Source organism: Argopecten irradians, chromosome 14, assembly GCF_041381155.1.
Source record: "Argopecten irradians isolate NY chromosome 14, Ai_NY, whole genome shotgun sequence".
Classification (NCBI taxonomy): domain Eukaryota; kingdom Metazoa; phylum Mollusca; class Bivalvia; order Pectinida; family Pectinidae; genus Argopecten; species Argopecten irradians.
In genome coordinates this window covers 38,164,340-38,182,200 of record NC_091147.1, presented here as the reverse complement: position 1 = coordinate 38,182,200, position 17,861 = coordinate 38,164,340, and the positions used below count along the sequence as shown (strand labels likewise).

The window sequence follows — 17,861 nt, the reverse complement described above, 5'->3', positions numbered from 1 at the left end:
TATTTTTGACAATAAGTTATATTTTCCAAAATGTTATACTCACAACATATAAATGCATCATAATCCATGAATCGTTCAAAGATATCTTTTGGTTTCAACAAAACTGGACAAAAGAATAAATTGCCCTTCCTGTTTACCCCTACCCCTCCCCCCCTCCCCCATAACTCACAAAGGCATCCGACCTGACCTTAATCATATGTCATATCTTGATGTCCTAAATCCCGGATATCTGTAAACAAAAAAATAATGCTTGTCGGTCATGGCCACCAGACGGCCCAAATTGACACTCCTCCTTTTAAATTGTGAAAAGACATCCGACAGCTCATTTCTCTTCTTGTCTAAATTAACCCGAGTTTGATAATTAATTGGGGAAACTCGCAATGTAAGCAATGTCGTAGATGACGCGTAGATAAACCGATTCTTTAAATCTGGATATATTTTTTTTCAAAATTTTACATATCTTATGCCCTTTTTAATTATGATTTCGTCATGATGTTATTTATATTTATTATTTTAGTAATATCTAAGTGAAATCCTCGGTCACACTACTATTGTAATCATCCTTTGACCATTTCAGTACTACTCCGTCTTTGCATATTACAGAGTTCGCTCCCTTGCGGGTAGGTATCAATTGTTATGTCATTATTTTGTGAGCGCAATTCACGTCGTTTTCTCCGAAACGTATGACGTTGCGCTCGCCAAACACATGACGTCACAATCAATACCTACCCGCAAGTGCAGACAAGGAGCCGCAAAGCTTGGCATTATCCCCCGCGCCCAGTTGTGTAGAATAAGTTTCCATGGTAACAGAAAAATTTCTGTATTGAAAATATTGAAAATTCAACAATTGGAAATAGATGAGGATTCAACAGATTGAACAAATAATTGGTGTTTGATCTATGTATATATTATGTCTAATAAGTAACAGAAAAATTAATCGAAATATGATCTTTTTCGCCTTTAGGGGCGATGAGGCACAAATAGGAGCACTAGCTATAGGATATAGTGACACGGATTTTGTTTCGTGGTAGCAATTATTTATTTTTCATTGATTGGTTTAAGTATTTTAAGACCGGAATAGAGAAGCTCAAAACTTCTTCAAAGGTAATAAGGCGTAATGTTTAGTTAAACTTCCATGGTAACTGGAAGAAAAATATTGAAAAATGGAAGGTTGCACCTGTTTTTTGATAAATGGCAAAATATCCAGTTGTCAGCGGCCTCGGAGGATCTTTAAGTATTTTAATTGATTAACATTGAAAATACCGAATGGTATAGCAATACGATTAAGAAGGTATCATATGTACACGCTACCAATATCCGAGCCAATGTCACGTACCTTAAATAAATCAAATACATAACCACTGAAGAGTTGATGAAATAATTTTTGGAAAAAAAATACCTTATAAGATAAACATACAACTGTAAGAACGATTTGAGTAGTTCTAGGCAAAAGTTGCATTACTTAGGAATCCGCGAGCAAGGACGAGGGTTAGGCTTACAAGACGTCCGACCACAATGTGTAATGGTGGACAGCAAGCGAGTTTGAACATTTCACACATATTTCACCACCATAGGTTTTTCTGTCATATCATTATAAAACTAACTAATCTAATTTCCATTAGAATGTTTTGTTTCCAAAATGAGTGCAAAGTCTATTGTTCTCTTAAACAGAATTGTCCCTTTGAAGATGCTCCACCGCTGACAAACGGTATTTTTTCTCTATCAAAAAACAGGAGCAGACGAATTGTTTTTTCTCCAGTTACAAAAGTTACTTTACACCATTAACACCATTGGAAAGTTTGAGTTTCTAATTTTACTTGAAGATAAGAATATTAAAAAAAATTAATTGCATCCCGAAAAAAATCCCGTACCAACTATATCCTATATGAAAATGAACTACTGAATTAGCGTATGCCAATGGCAAAATAAATTATTTTATAATTATTTTTTGTGATTCATTGAATACTATTAGATACACGATTAAACACCAAATTAGTTTGTTCAAATGATGAATATCATTTGTTGGTCTTGATCGGTGGTTCGAGCTACCTTTTAATGAATGTATAGGGACTAGACTACTCCACGACGGTGCATTGATCAGCGATGGATAGCTCCTATTAGTTTCAAGTTGAGATTGAAAGTGGAAAACTCATGTCTATTTTATACTTTTGTGTGCTATTTTTTTAACGGCAAACCAGTCATCCCACTCCCCTTTATGCATGGCGGCTTTTGGACCTCCAGGCTAGGGCTTTAGAATTGTAACTTGGGCTGCCCCTATTGCTGCATTCGAATCAGGATATTTTTGTATTTGACATAGAAATATAAACAACACCGTACTAATTACACTAACATATGACACATGATAATTTTAATTCTCATCAGACTGTTGACCTTTGCCAGGCGTGTAAAGATTCCATCTGTGGCATTTCAAAATCCTTTGTCAGAGTCCATTGACATTAAGATGCATTCTGCATGTACTTCATTTGAAAGACGGTTTGGGTACTAGTTGTTCAGTGTTTAATTAACCCGGATGACAGGTAATTTGAAGATTACACATTGCTGTTGGTCAAAAAAAACTTAGTTGTGATCATGGGTATACCTAAAATGATAATATCAAAAACTACAAATCCAAGATAGGACAAGGATCAGTCCGAACTGGGATGTACAAGATGGCTGACCGTTGTCAACAACATTTTGTCAGAGTCCATTGAACAGAGAGATGCATTCTGCAAATGACCTTCATGTTTGAAAGACGGTTTGGGTACTAGTTGTTCAGTATTCCCTTCAGAGTCGGATGCCACAGGTAATTTGAATAAATACACATTGCTGTCAAATCCTGGAAAAAGAAACTAGGAATTAGAACGGTTTTGTCTACATAACAAATATACAAACAGAAATAAAAGAAATTTATGAAAGCTATATCAGTTACAATATTACAACAATGATAAAAACTATAACTCAAAATGTATTTTCTTCTGGTTCACTACCAAAAACATCCATCATGCAAGCTTTGATTTATTGATTTTAAGCACATACGAGATAAGTACTACGATGTCTCCGACATGTACACTTTGTTCAATATCGTGAGACATAATCGTATTTTTAATTATCTCAAAGAAATCGGTATTTTAGATAAAATATGAACGTTTTCTCATCATATCATCGTATCAACTCAACATTTCATCGTTTCATCAACATTGTGCATGAGTTATCTTGTGTGTTTTAGCCAAAACTATTTTATCCCATGCAAACCTTTTTTTATCAAATAAACGTTTACAATCTGTGTTTTAATCCTTACTTGCCTTTTCTTACCCTGATCTTTTTATCCTGATATTAATGCCTGACTTGTAGTTTTCCCTAAATGACCTTAGTTGTCGATGGGCCGTAAAACTCAAACAAACAAACAAACAAACAGCAAGCGCAGATGAAATCTAGGTCAAATTCGGACATATTATGTTTGAACCAAACCCTTAAACAAATCTATGTCTAACTGGGACATGTTTACATTATACAAACCTAACAAACAGATCAAAGTCAGACTGTGTCAGGTTACAATGTACAAACCCAACAATGTACAAACCAATCAAAAAAGCTAGGTCAAACTGGATCATGTTACAATGTACAACACCATTTAAAGATAGTCTAGGTCAAACTGGGTCATGTTACAACAACACCAATTAAAGATAATCTAGGTCAAACTGGATCATGTTACATTGTACAACACCAATTAAAGATATCTAGGTCAAACTGGGTCATGTTACAATGTACAACACCAATTAAAGAAATCTAGGTCAAACTGGATCATGTTACATTGTACAACACCAATTAAAGAAATCTAGGTCAAACTGGATCATGTTACATTGTACAACACCAATTAAAGATATCTAGGTCAAACTGGATCATGTTACATTGTAAAGACCAATTAAAGAAATCTAGGTCAAACTGGATCATGTTACATTGTACAACACCAATTAAAGAAAATCTAGGTCAAACTGGTACAGACCAATGATCTAGGTCAAACATGTTACATTGTACAACACCAATTAAAGAAATCTAGGTCAAACTGGATCATGTTACATTGTACAACAACACCAATTAAAGAAATCTAGGTCAAACTGGATCATGTTACATTGTACAACACCAATTAAAGAAATCTAGGTCAAACTGGATCATGTTACATTGTACAAGACCAATTAAAGAAATCTAGGTCAAACTGGATCATGTTACATTGTACAACACCAATTAAAGAAATCTAGGTCAAACTGGATCATGTTACATTGTACAACACCAATTAAAGAAATCTAGGTCAAACTGGATCATGTTACATTGTACAACACCAATTAAAGAAATCTAGGTAAAACTGGATCATGTTACATTGTACAACACCAATTAAAGAAATCTAGGTCAAACTGGATCATGTTACAATGTACAACACCAGTTAAAGAAATCTAGGTCAAACTGGATCATGTTACATTGTACAACACCAGTTAAAGATATCTAGGTCAAACTGGATCATGTTACATTGTACAACACCAATTAAAGAAATCTAGGTCAAACTGGATCATGTTACATTGTACAACACCAGTTAAAGAAATCTAGGTCAAACTGGATCATGTTACATTGTACAACACCAATTAAAGAAATCTAGGTCAAACTGGATCATGTTACATTGTACAACACCAATTAAAGAAATCTAGGTCATACTGGATCATGTTACATGTACAACTCCAATTAAAGAAATATAGGTCAAACTGGATCATGTTACATGTACAACTCCAATTAAAGAAATCTAGGTCAAACTGGATCATGTTACATGTACAACACCAATTAAAGAAATCTAGGTCAAACTGGATCATGTTACAATGTACAACACCAATTAAAGAAATCTAGGTCAAACTGGATCATGTTACATTGTACAACACCAATTAAAGATATCTAGGTCAAACTGGATCATGTTACATTGTACAACACCAATTAAAGAAATCTAGGTCAAACTGGATCATGTTACATTGTACAACACCAATTAAAGATATCTAGGTCAAACTGGATCATGTTACAATGTACAACACCAATTAAAGAAATCTAGGTCAAACTGGATCATGTTACATGTACAACACCAATAAAGAAATCTAGGTCAAACTGATCATGTTACATTGTACAACACCAATTAAAGAAATCTAGGTCAAACTGGGTCATGTTACAATGTACAACACCAATTAAAGAAATCTAGGTCAAGGTCAAACTGGTCATGTTACAATGTACAACACCAATTAAAGAAATCTAGGTCAAACTGGATCATGTTACATTGTACAGCACCAATTAAAGAAATCTAGGTCAAACTGGATCATGTTACATTGTACAACACCAATTAAAGATATCTAGGTCAAACTGGATCATGTTACATTGTACAACACCAATTAAAGAAATCTAGGTCAAACTGGATCATGTTACATTGTACAACACCAATTAAAGAAATCTAGGTCAAACTGGGTCATGTTATAATGTACAACACCAATTAAAGATATCTAGGTCAAACTGTATCATGTTACATTGTACAACACCAATTAAAGAAATCTAGGTCAAACTGGATCATGTTATATTGTACAACACCAATTAAAGAAATCTAGGTCAAACTGGGTCATGTTACATTGTACAACACCAATTAAAGAAATCTAGGTCATACTGGATCATGTTACATGTACATTGTACAACTCTCATAAAACAAATATAGGTCAAACTGGATCATGTTACATTGTACAACACCAATTTAACAAATCTAAAAAAACAGATCTAATAGATCTTCCACAATGGGAAAATTTGTTTTACCACGGCATAAAACAGCCAAGTTCAGAAATTCTTTTAAATATAATGGTCCAGCACATTGGAATAACCTTCCTGCAAGAGTCACGGCTAAACCATCTCTCAACACGTTCAAGGTTGAATGCAAAAGGCATTTCTTCGAAGTTTATAATAATAAAAATAATCATTGATTTTATGTATGGACTACAACTGAAATTTCTTTATCCGCAGCTTATTATGTGATGATTTTTAAAACATTCTTTTAGTATTTCATGTTATCATATAACATTTACTTCTTGTTTTAATATATACTATATTAGTGTATAATCTGTCAAATTTTATTTTTTTTGCCATATTGGCATATATGTATACAAGACACTTATTTGTGTTTATTATTTCATTATATATAATTGCAGCATGAGATTTTATGTTTGCATGGCTTTTATGTGTACAATTATAGTAATTTTCTAGACTGTGATATTATGATTTTGTTTTTGTGAAATGATAATTTAATCTGTGATATGATTTACTTATTCTGTGATATCTTTGATTTCATTTTATATAATTACTGTATGTTTATTAACTATGCTGTAAATACTGTACATTTTATATGTTCGACCACATGTGAGAAGAGTCTTTGACTCAATGTGCAATCGAATGAAAATAAAGTCAATTATCATTATTATATTATGTCAATCTGAGTCATACTACGTGGTACAACATTAGTTATTAACAAACCTAATATCAAATTAGGTCAAATCACATTGTACAATAATCATTAAACAATCATCTATAACAATGTACATTTATTTTATAGCATAATTGTGAAATTCAAATTAGAAGAAAATGATTTCCTCATTTGTAATAAAAATCACAACTTTTTACCTGTAAATATAATAAGCTATATGATAACTTGTGAACTAAATGATAAGTCTATAGTTTGTTTTTGGTGTACAAGGAAGATTTAAAGATACTTACCTGATATATAAACAGTGTCTTCATTTGTAGGTGAGACCTGCAATGTAGAAGGAAAAATTGGAAAAATTATGCCACTGAAAATGACAGCTTCTGTATGAACTCTGAATGGGATGCAATGGCATGGAACAAGATAGAAATGGATTGAACATTGTATGCAAATATATGGATACCTTGTTTCATGAATGAGCATAACAAGTGATACATTGATAAATCATTTATTTTTAAGTCTAGTGAAAGTCTCTCTTTTCCATTTAGTTCCCCACTCTCCCTTCATATTAAAGCTGATAAAATTGAAAATATAGAAATGAAGTCTACAAATTGATCTGAAAACTATGGAATCAAACTAAACAGACAGAGCTATTGACCAGGGGAGCCCTAAGAGAACATTTCAGAAGAAAATATTTGTCTCAAATAGTTGTTCAAATTAAAGATTGACATCAAGACATTAAATAACTTAAAGTTTAATGATAAAATACATTAATATGTACTGCATTATATATGTTGGCAATAAACAAAACTAAAAGTATTCTAAGACTTGCAAAATGCTTTACATATTTGCTGTACTGTATTTTATGAGTGAAATTTGCATCATTTCTCTAAATACATTTAGTATGCAACACTAGCAAACACTTGACGTTACAATTTCATACCTAAAGATGTACATGTACATACAAGGGCAGATAGCTCTTTAATATGCAAATACAGAAAAAACTGAGTGTAATAGCGAAGTTACCAAGAACAGGGGGTGGTGATTTATCTCAAAGTGCTCTGACTTTACCCCATCTCCAAAATCCTCGTATGTCATTTAAAACCTGAGCTGTTGTTAGGAAATTTAACACAAAACAAATTATTTCAGAAAACAGCATCATCAATGTACTCACACTAATTTTGAGGTAATCGGATCCTGAAAATCCTGGATTTAATGCCGTCTGCCATCGACCAATATCCTTATTCCAGGCATTTTTATCCACCTTTCGAACTTCGCCAGCTGAGGATAATTTATAAACACATGATTTTGTCACAGCACATGTCCAAAAATGTTCCTGATCTCCAGAAGAAGTGTTCTTATGTTCATGTATGACCTTTTCTTCCCTCAGGTCAAAGGTTACAAGGTCACCAGTGTCTTGACAACAGCATATCAGGGTGTTGGCATCTGTGAACCCCATAGAGCTAATTCTCTCAGTTCTGTGGATGTCTGCAATGAAACATAATGGTGGGAGAAGTTTCACACAAATTTTGGTCAATGAGAAATAAATCTTAGAACCTCTTTGAAACTCAACATTGAATAAGGTGCATGGTTTTCAGGACCCTAATTTTTTTTTTTTTTTTTAGCAAAAACTGATATCATCTCCCCATTTGTTTGAAATTCTAATAATAACAGACTTATACGTAAGATGATGATACAGAATTATAAATGGTATCATTTTCACTGTTGTTTCCCCTGGACTATCTCACAGTAAAACTGAAGGCAGTCTAGGAGAAAAAAACTAACCAGTCACAGGCCAGCAAAATATTTCTTTGAAGATCACAGAGGGAGCAACACCCAACTTCAAGGCCAAAATATCAACCACAATATATTGTTATTTGATTCGTATGATGTACATCAAACTAACAAATTAACTGTTCATCTGTTATCAGAGACAGAACCTTCAGTTTTGCTTTGACATAGTCCAGGGGTGAATACTACGACAGTGATAGTAATCCCTAAATGTTGAGGATGGGGGTTTCCTTACCTTTGTAGTCTGTCTGTCCAGTGCTACTGTCCACCACACACAGATTGTCCAGGTGAGATCCAAACATCATCTGATTACTGCCAGGTACTGGTGTGATATGGGCGGGGCTCCTGTGTAAACAAAATAAGTCAATGATGTTATGTAAAAAGTGTAGGTGTACAGCAACCATTTGTCGCGATGTGACAGTGTATTTTAGCTCAAAGTGGTCAAGACATTCCAAATTTACTATCACATGGTCAGTACCCTGAAAAACATAATTGTGGTCAGAGAATTTGAAATGAACAGCAAAATAACCCTTACCAAATTTCATTGAAAAACAATTAAGGGTCAGATACTGCAAATGAATCCTGTAGAATACAGGGGTTTCAAGATCCAAAAACGACCTGGGTAAAGTACAATTTACCGTTGATTAGTCCCACAATCCGGTGATTATGACATCATGCATCCTTTGACGTGAGTTTCGTGGCGTCATAATCACAGGAAGGTGCATGGGACTAATCTATGGTAAATTGTACTTTACCCATGTCGTTTTGGGATCTTGAAACCTCAGTATTACTTATATACACTTGAGTTATCCTAGTAAAAGTATATATGCCTCCAAATTTAACAGAAGGACAAATAATTTTCCAAAGAAGCATGAACAATTCAAATACAATGAGAAATGGAACAAAATCATACAATCATCTTTTTCAGATAAAGGGAGAGCACTCTGAGTTTTCAACAATCGTACTTCTCAATGCTGACCTATACTCACCCTTTACTATGACTGTTTTCAATTGTTGAGATATTTCTAATCACATCTGAAAAAATCATTCCAACAGTATTATAATTATATAATATTTACATTGCCACTGCACAGTATTTTTATGTTGCTACTTAGCCCAATGTATACTATTTTCCAATATAAACATTATCAATTATTCTCTGGTATACTAATACCATAATCAGAGTTCAAGAGGTCACGAAAACACTGGGTTTAAGTCACTGTGAGGATTCAATGCAAAAAAATGTTCTTAAAATTGATCAATATAAAAGTATATTCTAACTAAAAAGTTTGAAATGGATTGAAGTGTTGTATTTATCTTTGTATATCTAGTTTATCGATAGGAATATTTCATCTACAGCTATTGTTAATTCAGTTGTCCATGACAAATTAAATACCAGAAGCTATAGTGCCACACAGTATTTCCCCGACAAATCATAGACTGTTCCACTAACTGATATTTTTAAAAGGATTAAATCATTTCGGTCTTCTGTTGCCTCCAGGTTTACTTTGAGATCGTTCAAGGGGTGGTTAATATCCACTGTAAATTTGCATATGACAGAGTTATCTGCCCCTGCCAGTATAGTTATTGATTGTGGCGTTATGTGCATAACATCTTACTTTTCGGAGAAAAAGAAATGAGTTTTGCCCACAAAATAATGACATCACAATGGATACCTACCCACAAGGGTATAACCCCCCCCTTAACTTTTTGAGGGTATAATTAGTAAAAATTACAATGGGCAGTGCATAAGTATTTAACTTTAATGAAAATCCAGCAGTTTCCTAACACTTTAATGCACATCTAATTACTGTGAAATCATTTATTTTCGTTGGGCTCAATTTTCGTGGTTTCTAAAATTTTACAATTTCGTTGGCACTTAAATTCGTGGAGAAGACCTTACACATTACTGTAAAAATACACAGTCGACACTGTATTGCTCTACCACACAACACAGTTACAATCACAATCTAGAGTCGGTACTCAGCCAGTGTTTTTACAGATGTGTCCAACAAACAATTATCGTGTCAAATTGATAGAGTCATGATATACTCAATCAATTATTTGTTGGTACATGAAGATGAAGTCTATGAAATTCTGAAAACTATCTTTGTTTGAACAATATTTTCCAACTTTGAACTTGTCATGCTTGTCCCCGAAATAGACCTTATGTAGTGAGGTAATAATCATCCTACAATGTATGAACTCATAAACTTACATGACATTGGTATAGGTATATATATTTTCGTGGGGATGTAAATTCGTTGATTTTGGTCAAATAACGAAATCCACGAAAATTTAACCCCCACGAAAATTAATGATTTCACAGTAGATGATGATCTAATTTGAGGAGCAAGAATTTTAAGCAATAGATAATAGATTTACCTGTTTCATCACTGCCAAGCTGCCAAAACTGTATTGTACATGCTTCAGTGTTTGGACTTGTTGCTACCACTCTGTGGAAAGTAAATCAAAGTCAAAAGATTTCATTAAACTTTCATGTAAAAAGTTTATTTCTTTTGAGAACAAATACAGGATATTCATCAACATGCAAAATCTGAGATGGAAAATGGTCTTTCAAAATTTAAAACACTCAGATTTTGTCAGAAGATTATTGTCTGTACAACGATCCGATTCAAATTCTTTAATTTTAGATCAAGGGGAGATAACCTTTTATTGCATGGATATCAGTTCAGAATTGCTCATCAACAACTTTGGGTCTGGTTGCTAGTCTTTTACTTAAGCTTTCATGTCACTATTTTCTAACCTCATCAGGGAATGAAAGAAATTTTATTTGCAAACTGTGTATCTATGTAGCCATTCTTGGATTTTTCCTCCATATATAATAGTGTGAAGAAAAAGAATCTGCCAATCAGAAAGTCGGATTTAGTATGAAAACATATAAAAAATTAATCATTGAATATTAATTAATATACATATGTTTATAATACACTCATAATCAAAATGAAAAGTGAATGTTTACCTTGAGTTAGGGACACTACTGTGAATATTTACCTTGAGTTAGGGACACTACTGTGAATATTTACCTTGAGTTAGGGACACTACTGTGAATATTTACCTTGAGTTAGGGACACTACTGTGAATATTTACCTTGAGTTAGGGACACTACTGTGAATATTTACCTTGAGTTAGGGACACTACTGTGAATATTTACCTTGAGTTAGGGACACTACTGTGAATATTTACCTGAGTTAGGGACACTACTGTGAATATTACCTTGAGTTAGGGACACTACTGTGAATATTTACCTTGAGTTAGGGACACTACTGTGAATATTTACCTTGAGTTAGGGACACTACTGTGAATATTTACCTTGAGTTAGGGACACTACTGTGAATATTTACCTTGAGTTAGGGACACTACTGTGAATATTTACCTTGAGTTAGGGACACTACTGTGAATATTTACCTTGAGTTAGGGACACTACTGTGAATATTTACCTTGAGTTAGGGACACTACTGTGAATATTTACCTTGAGTTAGGGACACTACTGGAATATTTACCTTGAGTTAGGGACACTACTGAGACAACGTATCTGATGGGGGCAGTAACAGCCTGCATTCATAGAGAAATCTCTGTTCTTTATCAAACCCTGTAAGAAATACATGTATTAAGAGTAAGATTTTAAACAGTAACAGGTCTGTAAACCACAGGGACATGACACAGATTTCAAACCAGCTTTCTTATAATACCAGTGATAGTAAAGGCAGGGTTAGAAATTTGTGCCAGGTCCCTGTGCAAGCTAGCTGTCAACTAAAACAGTAACCTATAAAAATGCTATGTACAGTTATACACATTACCAAGGCATTGACAAAAGTTTTCACTGATTTTAATACAATCATATAATGAATAATCCTTCTAGAGCCTGGAAATCCATTGTCTATACTTGCATACAATATCCCAAAGTTTTTTATATTAGATTAACGTCCTATTAACAGCCAGGGTCATGTAAGGATGTGCAAGATTTGTTTGTGGAGGAAAGCCGGAGTATCCAAAGGAAAAAAAACACTGATCAGCTGTCAGTACCTGGCAACTACCCCATAAGGGATTCAAACTCGCGACCCACAGGAGGAGGGCTTGTGGTAATATGTTGAGACAGCTCAACCACTTGGCCACTGCGGCCCTTTCCCAAAGTCAGATGAGCAACTATACATGTATTTCAGGAAATATATTATCTATAGGGAAGATAAGAATCGAGAAATTTAAGTCCTTCAATATATCTGTAAGCAGAACCTGAGTGCTTCTAATTTAGCAAATACAGTTGGGAGCAAGCTATACTTGGTAGTGAAGTGCACTGGAGTGCATAAGTAAAGTAACCTCCGTTTCACTACCTAGTGCACTAGAGTTAACATCGTAGTGCACTAGAGTTAACATTATAGTGCACTAGAGTTAACATCGTAGTGCACTAGAGTTAACATTGTAGTGCACTAGAGTTAACATTGTAGTGCACTAGAGTTAACATTGTAGTGCACTAGAGTTAACACTGTAGTGAACAGAGTTAACATCACAATGCACTGAGTTAACATCGTAGTGCACTAGAGTTAACACTGTAGTGCACTAGAGTTAACACTGTAGTGCACTAGAGTTAACACTGTAGTGCACTAGAGTTAACACTGTAGTGCACTAGAGTTAACACTGTAGTGCACTAGAGTTAACACTGTAGTGCACTAGAGTTAACACTGTAGTGCACTAGAGTTAACACTGTAGTGCACTAGAGTTAACACTGTAGTGCACTAGAGTTAACACTGTAGTGCACTAGAGTTAACATTGTAGTGCACTAGAGTTAACATCGTAGTGCACTAGAGTTAACACTGTAGTGCACTAGAGTTAACACTGTAGTGCACTAGAGTTAACACTGTAGTGCACTAGAGTTAACACTGTAGTGCACTAGAGTTAACACTGTAGTGCACTAGAGTTAACACAGTAGTGCACTAGAGTTAACACTGTAGTGCACTAGAGTTAACACTGTAGTGTACTAGAGTTAACACTGTAGTGCACTAGAGTTAACACAGTAGTGCACTAGAGTTAACACTGTAGAGCACTAGAGTTAACACTGTAGTGCACTAGAGTTAACACTGTAGTGCACTAGAGTTAACACTGTAGTGCACTAGAGTTCACATCGTTGTGCACTCTAGTGCACTACAATGTTTAGTCAAGTGCACTACATTGTTCACTATGTGTGCACTACAAAGTGCACTAGATACCAAGTTTAGTTTGCTCCCATCTATATGTTACTGGTATTTTGAAACAGAAGATATGATAATAGGGAATTTTTAGTTGTTCACTTGTCTGATCAGGTAATTCATTTGAAGAGATCTATAGCAGCACATCACCAAAGGATGCTTCTAACCTTTGAGCCTGTTGGTTAAAGAGAAGAAAATGTTTAAAGGGAAAGTTGATAAACATTTAGACAGATGATAGTGTGAAGGGTTCTGAGTCTGACTATTCAATCCTGATAGTAATTAATTACACTAATTATCTGTCCACTTACTGCTTCCTCCTGTCGGGTTTGGAGAAGTTTCTCAGGAAGTCGTAGTTCTGCCAACTCATGTTTCTTACCATGGGATGTAGCTATGCACACATCTGTAACACAGTAAATAAAACAGCATCTCTACTGTTATACTTAGTCTGATTTGATTCTTTCCTTTACATATAGAATGAAACTTGCCTTAGTGGCCATCTCTGTATAAAGCTAGGCCAACTACTTTTTAAGTTGACTTTCCTGGGGTCCGAATTAATGCAAGTGGCCAATTTATAAAATACTGAGTTTGACCTGCACAATAAATGGACCACTTGTCCATAAACACCATTTTTCTTTGTCCCTATATGGGTGGTCTTTATAGGAGATTTGACAATAAATATAATAATTCAACATGCATTTTGCCAAGTCCTGCAATTCTTTCAATCTGAAGTTTAAATAAATCCCTAAAATTTATTGCATATGTTTACTCTGCTAAAGGCTAAAAAAAATGTCTGTTTAGGGTTACAATGGCAAATAAATTATAGGGTTGGTCGGTCAGGGATTTTTTTTTTATTTAGTGTTTTTCACTCTAACATAATGGCTGGAACCGTAGTCTGAGATTGAAATTCCAACTTTTAATTTACTAAGCTAGTGCAACTGTAGAAAAGCTGAAACAAAATAATTAGGGTCGGGAGTAAATAATTAGGATCGGTCGGGTTAAACCCTAAACAAACATATTATTAATTTTTTTAGGCTTAAACTGAAATACAAAAACATTTTACCATTTTTACTATCTTTTGTCAAATTGTGTGTACAAGTCACTTAATGTTATTCATATCCTCAGTGTGACAGGTGCATTAGATATGTTTTAAATTTTTTTAATAATTTAAAAATAAATGCTCGACTTATATTAAAGTGAATAGTCGGGCAAAGAAAACCAGCCTGAATGCGTTCATTGGCCTTCCAAAAGTTCTCACATATTAATACGACGGTCAAGTTCTGCTTAGTTTCCCAGTTCTGACCATTAAAGTAAAGAAAAGTTGAAAGCATTGAAAGCGAGGCTGCGTGGAAATGTAACCACGGACATAGTGACCTGGGAGGACGTTTTAGAATTTCCATACTTTAAATTAATTTCTTCGTACGCAGACAGATTTTGACAAGAGATTTTATTTTTCCATTTCATAAGAAATTATACTGGATACATTCACACCATTTTTACCGACTTTAGCCATCCTTGCCCGACTAGTACTGTTCACTTTAAGAACCTACACTTATAATTTCATTTGGGTGCAATACTTACTTTTCTCATCTGTCCAATTCATAGCAGTTATGCCATGTTGAAGATCATACATAAATAAATTCTGATATCTGCAATTATAACAAAAAACCCCAAAAAATTCAATGATTTTACATAAAGATAAGCCATGCATGAAACTATTCTATTGATGTTGATCATAAAAGATGCTCCACCGCCGACAGAGCATAAATGATATTCATCATTTGAACAACAATTGGTTTTTAATCGTGTATATATGCCTAATTAACACAAAATAATTTATTTCGCCTTTGTTGCATGCGCAATCATTACTTCATTCCATATAGGATAAAGTGACATGGAATTTTTTCAGGATGCAAATTTACTTATTTTTCATATTTTCGACTTGAAATAAAATTAGAAGCTCAAACTTTTCAATGGTGGTAATGGTGTAAAGTAAGTAACTTTTGTAACTGAAGAAAAATACTAAAACGTCTACTCCTGTTTTTGATAGTGAAAACTAACCCATTTGTCAGCGGTGGAGCATCTTTAATATTTTTGTAGTTTACTTTTGTAATTCAACTATAACCTCTTATAATTAGTAGTAATTGAATTGAAATAGGCAAAATATAATACCACTAGATAATTACCAGTATACTTATGTATATAATACCACTAGATAATTACCAGTATACTTATGTATATAATACCACTAGATAATTACCAGTATACTTATGTATATAATACCACTAGATAATTACCAGTATACTTATGTATATAATACCACTAGATAATTACCAGTATACTTATGTATATAATACCACTAGATAATTACCAGTATACTTATGTATAATATAATACCACTAGATAATTACCAGTATACTTATGTATATAATACCACTAGATAATTACCAGTATAGTTATGTATATAATACCACTAGATAATTACCAGTATACTTATGTATATAAAGCCACTAGATAATTACCAGTATACTTATGTATATAAAACCACTAGATAATTACCAGTATACTTATGTATATAAAACCACTAGATAATTACCAGTATACTTATGTATATAAAACCACTAGATAATTACCAGTATACTTATGTATATAATACCACTAGATAATTACAAGTATACTTACGTATATAAACCACTAGATAATCACCAGTATACTTATGTATATAAACACCACTAGATAATTACCAGTATACTTATGTATATAAAGCCACTAGATAATTACCAGTATACTTATGTATATAAAACCACTAGATAATTACCAGTATACTTATGTATATAAAACCACTAGATAATTACCAGTACACTTATGTATATAAAACCACTAGATAATCACCAGTATACTTATGTATATAACACCACTAGATAATTACCAGTATACTTGTGTATATAATACCACTAGATAATTACCAGTATACTAATGTATATAAAACCACTAGATAATTATTACCAGTATACTTATGTCAAGGACGTATATGAGAAGGATAAGTCACACTGAGTTTTGGGCAAAGACAGCGCAGGCGCTTTTGTGTTTGTGCACTGACCATGACGTTGGGGGATTTCCTTTGATATCTGCCGCCGCAGCCTTTGATGTAGCATGGGGGTGCGAGGGTTACCGTCTTACTTTTTGAAGCGTGCTGCCATTTCATGAGCGGTCGTGTTTTTTTAACGAAAGTTTAAGACATTTCTTCTAAATCTTCCGTCTTTAAAGCAAGTTATAAACGTTGTGTAATTTCATTTACTTTACATTGGTGTTTCGTTTGACTCGATAAGACAAGTATTTGTTGAGAAAAACGGTTTTTATTCCCGGTTCACAAGCGTCTCGCGTGGTGTTTAGTAGTGTAAAGAGACAGACACGAATCCTTCTCACTTATAAATCCTTGACTTATGTATATAAAACCACTAGATAATTACCAGTATACTCATATGTATATAATACCACTAGATAATTACCAGTATACTTATGTATATTAATCCTTAAAGTTGAAATAGTTTAGATTCTTAATAATAATTAAGTTACTTGTACAGTAATGCAAGGACGTATATGAGAAGGATAAGTCACACTGGGTTTTGTGGGAGTACAAAGCAGGAGCTTTTGTGTTTGTGCACTGACCGTGACGTTGGTCGACGGCTGATTTCCTTTGATATCCGCCAGCGCAGCCTTTGATGTAGCTTGCGGGTGCAAGGTTACCGTCTTACTTTCTGAAGCGGGCCGTCATTTCATGAGCTGTCGTATTTTTTTTAACGAAAATTTATGACATATTCTCTAAATCTTCTGTCCTTAAATCAAGTTATAAACGTTGTGATATTTAATAAACTTTACATTGGTGTTTCGTTTGACGATAAGACAAGTATTTGTTGAGAAAAACGGTTTTTATTCCCGGTTCATAGGCGTCTCGCGTGGTGTTTAGTTATGTAAAGAGACAGTCACGAATCCTTCTCACTTATAAATCCTTGCATGAACATATATATAATTAGAAGTGTAGAATCTATATCATTACTGAAACATGGCATGTGTACAGTACAGCTAGTGTACTGCACATGTGTGATCACATGTACATTTTGTAAGAGTAATTCGCGTCAAAGCATTCCTTAATGTAAACAAAAACGGCTTCATGAAATATTTACAGAGAGATGGAATCAAATAGCCAGTCATCCGCATCATCAACCATTGTTTTGGACATCCTTGGCCTGTCAACATCAAACACGTGCAAAAATGTTTATGATGATCGTGATCAGTAAAACGTTTTAAATCAGACTTACATTTTCACGAAGATATATTGATTCCAGATAAAAGTCAGTATATTTGCATGCATGCATTCAAAACTG

The 17,861-nt window shown here is 33.9% G+C and overlaps 1 protein-coding gene across 1 annotated transcript; it reads right to left on the bottom strand.

Annotated features, from left to right (window-relative positions):
* Nucleotides 1-2,645: 2,645 nt before the first annotated feature.
* On the bottom strand, nucleotides 2,646-17,796 carry LOC138307189 (WD repeat-containing protein 73-like). Its single transcript, XM_069247823.1, has 10 exons — nucleotides 17,661-17,796; nucleotides 15,058-15,125; nucleotides 13,788-13,879; nucleotides 11,800-11,888; nucleotides 10,661-10,731; nucleotides 9,265-9,310; nucleotides 8,511-8,620; nucleotides 7,659-7,972; nucleotides 6,778-6,814; nucleotides 2,646-2,836 (listed from the first exon to the last, which is right to left on the bottom strand). Exons 1-10 carry the CDS (start codon nucleotides 17,714-17,716, stop codon nucleotides 2,646-2,648), a joined length of 1,074 nt encoding a protein of 357 aa, XP_069103924.1. The 5' UTR covers nucleotides 17,717-17,796.
* Nucleotides 17,797-17,861: the final 65 nt, after the last annotated feature.

Bases quoted from the DNA above. Each gene is read 5' to 3' on its own strand.
- LOC138307189 (XM_069247823.1), bottom strand. From the start codon at position 17,716: ATGTCCAAAACAATGGTTGATGATGCGGATGACTGGCTATTTGATTCC. The intron at 9,311-10,660 runs GTAAATCTATTA...TGATTTTTTCAG, and splicing joins GCTTGGCAGTGATGAAACAG to ATGTGATTAGAAATATCTCA. The intron at 6,815-7,658 runs GTGAGTACATTG...TCTACATTGCAG, and splicing joins CCGATTACCTCAAAATTAGT to GTCTCACCTACAAATGAAGA.